The sequence below is a fragment of the Mus pahari genome, chromosome 2 (assembly GCF_900095145.1).
Source record: "Mus pahari chromosome 2, PAHARI_EIJ_v1.1, whole genome shotgun sequence".
Taxonomy (NCBI): domain Eukaryota; kingdom Metazoa; phylum Chordata; class Mammalia; order Rodentia; family Muridae; genus Mus; species Mus pahari.
This window is the reverse complement of record NC_034591.1, coordinates 71980823-71992490: the sequence shown is the minus strand read 5'-3', so window position 1 is coordinate 71992490 and position 11668 is coordinate 71980823. Positions and strand designations below refer to the sequence as shown.

General features: G+C 42.8%; 1 protein-coding gene across 1 annotated transcript in view; it reads right to left on the bottom strand.

Moving 5' to 3' along the window:
• The window catches only part of Creb5 (cAMP responsive element binding protein 5), a 397047-nt gene that overhangs the window by 292239 nt on the left and 93140 nt on the right, over positions 1–11668 (bottom strand). Inside the window, exon 4 of the mRNA XM_021190043.2 lies at positions 2548–2669. Coding sequence (XP_021045702.1) covers positions 2548–2669 — 122 coding nt within the window. The remainder of the gene's footprint in view (positions 1–2547; positions 2670–11668) is intronic.

Here is an 11668-nt window from a genome sequence, read left to right as displayed (position 1 = left end):
GGGATGGGGAGGGATGGGAAAGGATGGGGAGGGATGGGGAGGGATGGGAAAGGATGGGGAGGGATAGGGAGGGATGGGGAAGGCTGGGGAGGGATAGGGAGGGATGGGGAGGGATGGGGAGAGATGGGGAGAGATGGGGAGGGATGGGAAGGGATGGGGAGAGATGGGGAAGGATACTGCTTCCGTGCTTTCCTTACCCAGTGGTCCTAAGGCCCTGCCAGGGCATAAGCCACCAACACAGCCGTTTTGCTGGAGAATCACTGTGCATTAGTCACTGGGGAGCTGTGTCCTCCTGTAGTGATGACCACTCAAGGCTGGATTTGGTCCTCTAGCTCAAACCACACAGAGGGAGAGGGAGCCTCAACAAGTTGAATGTGGCCTGGCTCTCAGTGCTGGCTATGGTGTCCTGAGGGGGGCTGTCTTCAGGCTCCTCTACTCTCTCCACCCCCTCAGCACACTCGACATCATTAGGGTATCCCATAGCAATGAGCAACATCTGAACATGAGACAAAATTATCCTGGCCTCACCACAGTCTTTTGCTCAGTGTCATTTGCTTCACTATTTAATTTTTAAATTTTAAGGAGTTCATGTCATTTTAACTTACGAAAAATGTAAAGCAAGTCACCAAAACCTGTATAGCATGAAGATATTTTTTGTATAATTAGAAATCAGGGCCAGAGGAAATATAAACTGGAACTGAAAGTCTAGCAGATGGGGGAAGTAAAATATTACTCATTATAGTGGTCTGAAGAGCTCTCCTAGTTCAGCGGTGCCCTGGGCTTCTCGAGGATGTAGCACTCAGAACAAAAAGAGAAACACAGCCAGCGCATGCTTCTCATGGCCACAAGCAGAAAACGCTCGAGTTCCTCAGGGGAAGCAAACCATTTCCTGGAATTCAGATCTGTAAAAACTGCTCGAGGAAGAATTCACTCTGGGAGTCGTGAATAACTCACCACGAGCATGCCTCAAGCCACACCCCCAACCAAGGCGCTGTGGAACTGTTCCTAGTAAAAGACCTTTAAGGAAATCAAAGGCAGTCTATCAGCAAGAGTGTGAAGACAGATTTGGCCATACGTATCTTTATCTTAATCTAGGGAGCCCACGTTGGCTGTCTGGAAATTGAATGTTTCCTCAAACAGTCTTCTACGTATACGAACTGATCAAAAGAATTAAACTTATTAGTCAAGAAAAGGGAATGTATTGTGTGGGACTCCCCCAATTCTCCCTTGCTATTCTCGGGAGTTTTAAAGTTTATCTGCACTGCAGTGATATGTAGGCATATCTTCTAGGTGTCTGTAAAGTGTTTCTGAGAGTGCTTAGGAGTTTATGCTTTGCCTCGCAAAGAACAACAGATCTGAGCATGTTTGGAAAAGTAGGAAGAGGAGTGAGAGGGAAGTTCATTATAATTAGAGTGAGCTGCTTGAGACTGTATCCTGCATTGTGCATTTTACCAAGGCAGGGCGGCTTAATCACCATGAGCTAGCCCTGAGCTAGCAAGACATGTGAATGTGACATGAAAATTGGATGGAGATGGATTATTATAATCTTATACAGAGGAAGAGTCAAAGATTTGGAAACAGAAAATTATCAAAGCCTCTTAAAACTTCTTTTCCAGTTAGAGCATCTGGAACTTCTGGTCACAGCACATCTAGCTAGGTGTCCTCTCTAACCATCCTCCATGTTCTACCTGTCTCTGCACGGACTGTGTCGCACGGCTCAGCTCACTGTGCGGATTCAGTGACACCCTGTGACTGTAGCCAAGAATTCATGCAAAGCATACTTGTCCAAGTTACCTGTGGGCCCACCTCCCTTCCTTCATCTTGTGAGGAGATTTTAAAATTCTACCAAAACTTTAAATATGTGAATAAAACATATAGACAAATATATGTATGAACAAAAAGAACCTGAAGAATGCCACCAAGTGACCTAGAGTTGTAGCTAACCTGTTTGTCTCGCCAACAACATAGGTAACATGACCAGGAAGTGGTTACACACTTGGTAGAGGACAAGCAGAGATTCTGGATAACAGACAGTTGCAAGCAGGGCCCAAATCAGATGAAAACCCTCTTTTCTGCCTTTTGATGAGTCACCTGTTCTTAACCTTTGGCCTCTGAACGCACTGCCTATGCAAGGTCTGCTGTTACATACTTAACGAAGAAAAATACCTGATTGAGGGTGAATTCATTTGGCACAGCTTTAAGAATAAGGAACCCTGAATTCCATGTTTCAGTCACCCATTTCCCCATGATTAATCTGAGCTCTGTATGCTATCACAATCAGAGATACACCACTTCAAAAGAAAAAAACAGTTTGACAGACACCCACAGATGGATAAAATACTATTACAAACAGGCATGTTGGCACACACCTGTAATCTTACTGTTTGGGAGACCAAGTAACAAGGACTGTGAGTAACAGCCTGAACGACTTAGTAACCTCAAGATAGTGCTCTACGGACAATTCAACACCGTTTGCAGTGGCAGACATGTCCCGCGCCGAGCTGGGGGACACACCTCTGGTGTCCCCCCCCCCCCGGGCCCACCTACCCGCTTGCTGTTCTCTTCCTCTTGAGCCTTCCTGAACTCGTGCTCAAAGGAGCAGTCCAGCTCGCTGAAGAGACCCACCTCTTCACAGTTCTTCAGGAATCTTGTGGGCGTCGGAGTCTGATCTGAAAGAGGAGGCCAGAGGTCAATAACAGAAATTTTCCTCGAATGCATTGTAATTAAAACCAAACTCCTTCATAGTCTCCCATCACCTTAACAGGATGCTCAACAACCAATCTCCCAGCCCTTTAACTACAATTGCCATGTGGTAGGAAAAAAGCACTGGGAAGAAGAGAGCCATATATAAGGACGTCCCAGGCCTCCTGACCACAGCCACACACACCCCTCACCCTTGGACAACAGTAAACATTCTTATCCTCCATATCTGGAGTCAACATCATCTGGATAGACATCATGGAATGAACCTTTTTATTTTAAGTGGTAAAAAAATAACTTAGCTAAAATCAACCCCAAAGTTCTTCTGTTTATGCCACTCTCAAACTTGACTTTAGGAGTCTGGTAAGAGAATGAGAGTATATTTTTATAGAAAACAAAAAGAAACAAACAGGCCCGCTAATTTCTCCTTCTTAATGCAAAAAGTAGCCCAGCAGTTTTATCTCCTGAGAGCCAGAGACGGATGATAAGGGGTTCCAAGTCAAACACATTCGGCTTCCATCTTTTATAAAATATATCATTATTGATTTTATTTTCCTTTGCTGTAGCCAAAAGAATGTTCTGCAAATACTCTCTAAAAGGAAAGGAATTTCTGTCATAGTCTGGATTTTCTACAGGGCTTACTCTCTTTAGGAAACTGGAGGAGCTGAAGCCATGATCTGTGGATGCAATATTTGCAGTCTATGTAATATTTCACATCCATGTACTCACAAGACCCTAGAGAGTAAGTAAGATAGAATTACAAGTTTGTAGTCCCCAAACAGGCCATCTTCCTCCAGATTAGGTACACTTGACATGGATAGCACTGAATAGGATTCTTTTTCCCAAGGTAGAAGATGCAAGAAAGAGAAGAACCTAGATATCACACACACAGACACACACAGACACACACAGACACACACAGACACACGCACACACACACACACACACACACACACACACACACCACACACACTGTACATGTGCGTGGAGAAAAATTGAGAGTCAGTGTGATTCAGGTTCTTGTTCAGGTTCCCCCCAGTCTCTTCCAGTGTGTGCTTGTATTATCCCCCTGACAAACATGAGACTGAGTGTGGCTTTCGACCAGCTTGATCTGTGTACTGCCTTCGGGTCACTTTTTGCACAGTTCTCTAAGGTACTGTCACCAGTCATCCAAAGAGTTCCCTTATACTGAAACTCAGTGCCGGGCCCGCACTCTACAAACTACTGGATCCCTAAAATCAGGGCTCTGCTTACTTTTCTACAGCATACAGAGCAGCGAATCCCAGCAATACAGTAAATATCAATTGAGATTCACTGACTATATTCCTACCCTCGAAGCAGGTGGCTGATTACCTCCTCCATAGAATCAGCCCTTCAAAAGCAGCATGCCTTGACTATAAGCAAGGGGCATTCAGTGCCTGCGGGGTTGGCATGGACTCCCGGGAAGCGAAGTTTCACTGGGGTTCCTTCCCCTTTCTTAACCTCAGGATTCAAGATCTGAGTTCTCTCCTATAGATGACCGTCAGTCAAGCCTTATCTAAAACAGTTATGCAAAGCCTGGGCATTGTGCACATGACTTACTTAGCACATTAAGTTACCGTGATGCACACATAGACACTGAGGGACCTCTCATGTCCATATAACCATGGTGAGATTATATAAAGCAACATATTTATGCAGGACTCTGCAGTTCACAGGCAGTTTCACCGGGATTGCCTCGCGGGTGTCTATAAATAGGGTAGACCCTATTCTGGGAATGGAGAGTTAGTCTCCCTGAACAAGACCTCAGAGCCTACAGCCATCTCACTAGAAACTTCTATCACCTTCAGACAGCATCTCCTTTTAACTCAAACCCAGTGTTTTTGCCTTTTGAGGAGAAAGGGCTTGCGTGTGTGTGTGTGTGTGTGTGTGTGTGTGTGTGTGTGTGTGTGTGTGTGTAAAACAATTTGGACAATATTACAATCTAGAGGTCCATATTTGGAAAATAGCACGATTTAGAGGACATTAAATACTTTTCCTAGATTTCATCTTCCTTATCTTTCAAGTAAGTTTCTAAGGGTTAAGGATTCTATGTCTTCTAAACTCAGCTTCAAAAGCCACTGCCCACAGACCCAAGCAATATATGACTATTGAAAGGCGAGTCAGAGGCAGTCACCAGGAACTAGTAATTGGGGCAGAAATGAGACCCAGAGCTACACATAGGACTTGTGAATAGCGGGTATAGATAGGGAAATCAAATTAAAGAAGAGGGAGACGTGCGCGTTGTCTGCTGGGCACAGATTCCTCCACGGGGCATCTCTTCCTGGGCCTGAACCTGAGCATTTCCCTCCCATCTCAGTAATATTCACGGAAACCCTGCTAGGCAAAAATTACTTTTCCTGTCCGCTTTATGAAGAAATAAACTTTTGTTCCCAGACCTGATGTGCAAGTTGAGTCCATAATTTTATTGGTAATTAATCATTTAATTAATTCCTGGCTTTTTTGATGTGAAGCCATCCTTGGAATCCTGTGTACTTTATACAGTGCCCTGCATCTGAAGCCTCCCTTTTTTTTGTCAGGCACTAGGAAACACCCTGTCGCTTGTCTTCACATGAGATCATTTCACCAGGTCTTGCTTTCCCTCTTCCCCCACGCTTCTTTTAGGAGATGAAAGATTGAGGTTGAGGATCATGGTCAAGTGCATGGATCAGTCAGCTACAGCATCAGCAACAGAAATAACTCAAATAAAAGCAGACAGAGCTCTTTTGGTAAATAACAGCTTAGATGAGACCACATCTTGAAGACTTATAAGAGCTAGTTTCAATAGAAAAAAAAAAAAAAAAAAAAAGAACTGAGGTAAGTATTTAAGGTTATACCTGCAGTATCCTTGAGATGGCCTGTGACATTAAGCACAGGTGATCTAAGAGGGGACAGGCTCCAAACAAAGCTAAGAGATTCTTTATTTCTCTTCTACTCTGAAGCAAAGGATCTTCAGATACTACAGCACACCTACACACAACTGAGGTGGCCGTGGGAATGGCACTGCCCATCTTCTAGGCCTCTTTACCAATAAATGCAAAAGCCGTGGAATAACTAGGCCCATGCATATAGCAAAGGTGGTGGCTTCCCTCCTCTGAATCAGATGGTCCAGAGGGAGATACTTGAGTTATTACCAAGTATGATTCTCTTTACTGAATGGTACCCAAGTGCCTATATTCTCATTTAAAATATGTAAGACATGCTGTTCCTGAGTTTTGATTCATCTTGTTGAATGAGGTACTCTTTCCGATTACAACAGAAACCAGCCAATACAACCTCGCTTCCATTTAACATTTATTGGACTGAGTGCAGGATCTCTAGTCATCTTTGATCTCTTATCCTCCCAGGTCCAAGTAAGCCAGGCAATGTGCAAATGCTCAAAGAAGGAATAGCCCAACCTTTCAGTGGCTTACGACAAGGAGGCAGAAAAGATTCACTACCATGAATGCTTTTGTCAAATCATTATTTTGCCCAGAATCCTTTAGTGGGTAGAACCCATGGCTATAAATTAAATGCTTGTAATCCTCTCCTTATTTAGATCCAAGAACATTAGTCAGCCATAGCCGCAGCGACTTGTGTGTCCTGGCTGTGAATGGCTGTGCTTTCCTGGTGAATAATATGGTACATTCAGTCAATGGAGACAAGAAACCCTGAGGTTGTACTGGGCCTGATTTTTCCTAGGAACTGAGCTGAGCACTTAAGGCTTTAGTCTTGTCTTTCATTGGGCTCTTCAGCAAAGAACACCCAATTAAGAGACAGGATAACCTCTGACCTTTTGAACTTGCACTTCACCCATGCTAAAAGTTTTCCAAGATAACCACTCTCATCACCTGGATGCTGCATAAACACCTGGCTTAAAAGGCACCAAGGGCTCCCAGGTAGCCTTAAAGCCTCCAAGGCAAAGGCAAGAAGGAAATGTTGATCACTTCTTGTACTGTCCTACCTGCTTCCAGGGAGAATAAAATCCTGCTGTTTGCTGCAACAAGGACAGATCTGGAAAGAGCTGAGCTAAACCAGCCAGGCATCCAACAGTAAAAACACACTTGCATGCATTTGTGAGAGCTTAAAAAGTTAATTTTATATAAGTAGAGAATAGAATCCTCCCTACCACAGGCTGAGGAGGGTGGGGCAGAGAGGGGTAAGGGATGGTTACTGGGTGCAGGGCTTATGGCTGGACAGGACCTATAGCATCTAATTTACTGCACAATAGGATAACTATGGCTGTCAGTAACTGAGTACTACGTAACAGCCTTAGAATATTCTCAACACAAAGAAAGCATAAATGTTCAGTGTAATTGGTCAATCAACTGCCCTAATCCGATCAATTCATAACAGGTACATGCACTGAAATGTCATACAGTACCATATGAATACATGTAATTTGCATGTATCAATGAAATGTTTTCAATTAAGTTTTTAAATGTTAACACCAGAGGAGATGAACATTTTTTTTCTCTTTGCAGTTTATCGTGTTCTAGTTTCTAGATCCTTTGTTGAATGTTTCTTGAGAAAGGAGCATCTCCTCACTGAACCTCCATCCCTGCAACAGAGAGCCAAAGGAGCCTTGCAATATTAACACCATGCTGTTTACCTTACAACGAAAGACTTTAAAGAGTTGGCCTAGACCAGTTACATGAGGAAATTCTGTAAACTTTATCAGCGGAACAGATGATAAGTAGGTACACACCTAACACTGTTTTTGAAAGCAGTTCTCAAGTTCCCATAAGGAGTTGGAGAGAGAGATCTGTCAGTAAAGTACTTCCATTGTAAGCACAAGGACATAAATTCCATCTATTGCACCCTGTAAAAAGCCGGGCATGGTGGTGCATGCTTGGAATCCCAACCTTGGAAAGGCAAAACCAAGTAGATGCTGGAGGCTTGCTGGCCAGCCAGCCTAGCTTACTTGGTAATTTCCTAGCAAACAAGATACTATTCCTCAAAGGGAAAAAAAGAAAAAAGAAAAAGAAAAATGTACCCACTTTTCCTATTGCTTGAGAAATGATGCCTGAGGTTGTCCTCTGTCCTCCACACGTACATACACACACTAGACAATTTTTCATTCTCTATCTTCCTGTCTGTCTTTGTCTCTATCTCTCTACTTGTCTCTGTGTCTATCTCTGCCTCTCTCTCTCTCTCTCTCTCTCTCTCTCTCTCTCTCTCTCTCTCTCTCTCTCTCTCTCTCTCTCTCTCTCTCTCTTCCCATCAGTTTACAGTCATGACATGCATCATCCCTAGGAAGTTTGATCACTCCAAGGTGGTCCTAGACAGTGCATACAAAGTTAAATTCATGAGCCTGATAAAAGTTGTTAGCTCACTTGGTTCCTGAGTTGTATTTAAGCCACATACCTGTCTGCTTCATTTCCTCAACCATTAAAAAGAAGATGAATGATCAACTGAAAAAAGGATGTGCAGAGGACAGGAGAGATAGCATGTGTGAAAGAAGGATGTTGGCCCTGAGAGGCACTTTCTCCTTGACTTGGGTACTCACACAGTTCCATGTTACCACCTATGACCTAGCTAAAGGTGATGCCAAGCAATTTTACATCATTTGATACCAAGCTGTTAGTGATGACCAATATATAAAGATATCAGCACCCACATGTGATGTACATACATATACACATAAATGGTTATGGTCTCTATAGCTAGTTTGAATTTATGACCATTACAGTCAGGAATTTTTTAAAAGTAATATGTCATAATTATTTTTACAATACAATACAGCTTGGTAGAATTCTTCAAGAAACTGGCTTAGGGGGAATCAAGAGATGGCTCAGAGATTAAAAGCATTGTTTGCTCTTCCAGAGGACCCAGGTTCAATTCCCAGGACCTACATGGTGTCTCACAATCATCCATGAATCCAATTTCAGGGATCTGAGGCCCTCTGCTGGCATCCATACACACTAGGCCTATATATGTTGTATATACACACATGCAAAGTAAACAGTTATGGACATAAAAATAAATAAAATTTTAAAAAGAAGGTGGCTCAAATCAGTAGCAAAAACATTATATCTCTTTTAGTAAGAACTAAAGTTGAAAGCTAAGGCAATTTTATGTGTGTTTTTATATTTTTATAATCACATTTCTCTCTTGAAGTTTCATCAATATTTTTATTAAATTTTTTTTAACTTAGCTCCTGTCTGCCTTTTAATGAATATATACTTAGAAGAGTTTACATTAAATGAACTTTCAGATTTATTTTCTTTATAGAAACAATGGCCAGGAACATCTGGCAGAATTGTATAGAGTTCAACAAGGCTTCTTCCTGGCAATTGGAATACCTCTGAATATGACTACACAAGAGCAGGGCACCCTATCATCAACATGGACACTGCTGTCTTGTCTCCTTCTCCAGGGACAGTGCCATCACAAAACAAACCAGGGGGTGCCTGGTTTTAGACAATATTCGTAGGTGGCATACATTAAAAATCATTCTGGCTGAGGTGATTCTCTGCAGAGATGAAACCTCATCATCCTCTTGACTCATTTACTGGCAGCATGAAGAACTGGTAGACCAGATGGCCTTGCCATTGCCTATGAGTCAATGGGAAACTCTGCTGATGAGGGCTTCTCCTGCAGCCCATGCTCATTAGGTCTATATGGCTTCGAAGTTGACTTAACCTAAACAAGTACATCTTCCAGAGAAATTCAGCGACAGTCATGGACCCCAAGTGCTCAAAAGCAACCGGGCCATAGTTCACTTTGCTTTGAGGTACTGAGCTGGCACAAGGGTCATTTACATCATTACATCACAAATCTGCCAGCTGAGGGAACAGAAAATATGAGGTGATTTTATTACCATAATGTGCCCTGAATGGAGGAAGCCAAAGCCCTATATTTCCACTTGTCCTTAATTATATGAGATCTCATATATGTTTTGTTCAAAGGGGCCTGCTTCCAGGTTAAACATAACACGAGTGAGTTTTTCTTATATAAAAATAAATGAAATTCTGCAGAACAAGGCCTTAATTCATTCCTGTGAATGATTCAAAAGTCTGTATGTCTTGGCCAGCTAGAAAGAGGGATGAGAAACTGACAGCCTCCATAAATGCCCAAAGCCTCCAGTCTCCTCCTGACCACAGTGTATGAGACAGTATGACTTCCAAACATGTCTCTGTGCCCCTTGAATCATTCATATGTTAGAATCTCCTCCTGTGCTTTCACTACTTATGCCACTGGAAGGCTCAGGGCTAGGCCGCCCATAGAAGAAAAGGTGGTCTCTAAACTGACAAAATTTAGCTTAGAGTAGAACCAGAACTTAGAACATAGCCCACAGTCTAGATGTGCAGCAAGAAAACAACAGTTTTAATAACTGCTCATTTTGGCTATCTCATCATATGGAAGAAGGGGCATGAGGGTTAAAGAAGACAGTGTTTATACACATAAGGCTCAGTGGCAAGCATGGGGCAAGGCAGTATACTAGCTGTCACTTACATTGTGCTATCTTCTGGCACAGGTCGTTCTTGCCAGCTTGTGTGCCATAAAGTTTCATTTCACTCACATAGTGAGAAAATTACTAATACTTTTGCCTTTATGTGTATTTGCAGGTGTTTGATTTGCTACTCCACCGTGTGTGAGTGTATGTGTGTCTCAGTGTGTGTGTGTGTGTGTGTGTGTGTGTGTGTGTGTGTGTGCCTGTGTGTGTGTGTATGTTTGGTTGACTTCCACACTTACTTTCTCTGTCACTTTTTTAAAATCTCAGCTCATTTTAAAGGTGATTTGAAGTGATATGGCATCTTCCCTTCAACAAATTCCAGAAATTGTCCATGGATTATTGAATAGAGTTTTCCTCAAAGAGCCGTGAACAATGGTATGGGGCTCTTTGGATAATCCTGATCAACTCTTTGCAGACAAATCTTCTATTTCATTAAATCACATTCTTTCTTTACAGTAAGAATTAGGTTGAAAGTCTACATTTAAGTGATAGGCCCTGATTCTAGACTCTCTCCAGAGATGCAGTTGAGTCTCCAGTGACTATGTCATCATTTACACCAGGAGTGCAGAGAGTCTGGGAAGGAGGATGAGAAGAGGAAGCCAGTCTTGACTTCTCTTCTATATCTCTACTCCAGGCACAGCTGGCTGCACCACATCTGTCCTGTGGCTTTGCATCTCTAGCACTGGGATTACAAACATGAACTGTGCCTCACATGTCACCACCATATTTTGAAGGCAGGAAAAGGGACTTACAAGCATATAGCATTAGTTATCAGGTCTTGGCACAAAGAATAAGGCTTTTCTTGGTCACCAACCCTCAGGTGGCCTGCTGGACATTTTCTGTCACATTGCCAAACTTGACAGCACTTGTCACTGAGCAATCTTTCCTTCCTTGGTTATGTAGGTTGTTTGATAGTTGAGTATCATTTCTTTCCCTCTATATCCCACTTCAGTATGGTAAGCACCATGTATTGTATGTCTACCCACAGGCACTGAAGGTCTTGATAAACACTCAATAGATGTTAAATAAATGAGGAGGTAGTGGAGGCAGGCCGTTTGTAGTCTCTCTCCTCATACCTGGACTGTGTCTGTCTTAACTTCATTAACTGTGTCACAGTCTCTAGTCATGAGGTTGCTAGGCATTTGAAAGCCTGCTCCTATATGGATTTCTCCCAGGCTTGCCACTCAAGGGATAGGCTTAACCTTGTGGGGAAGATCCATGACACTCACCAATTTCATCTTTCACACGAGTATGTAGTAAAATCTATCATCTTACACGCATGTATGCTCATGAAGGCCTACCTAGGAGGACAGCCCTGACCCACTGTCCCCACAGGAAACATTGAACTTACAAGCCCTGAGATTTATGACAGAAAGATATGAAGTGGGAACATGCACTCTAGAAGATCTTTTTATTCTTCCCCCAATTCCCAGTTCCAGTTCCCCAAATAATAACACTCTCTCTCTCTCTCTCTCTCTCTCTCTCTCTCTCTCTCTCTCTCTCTCTCTCTCT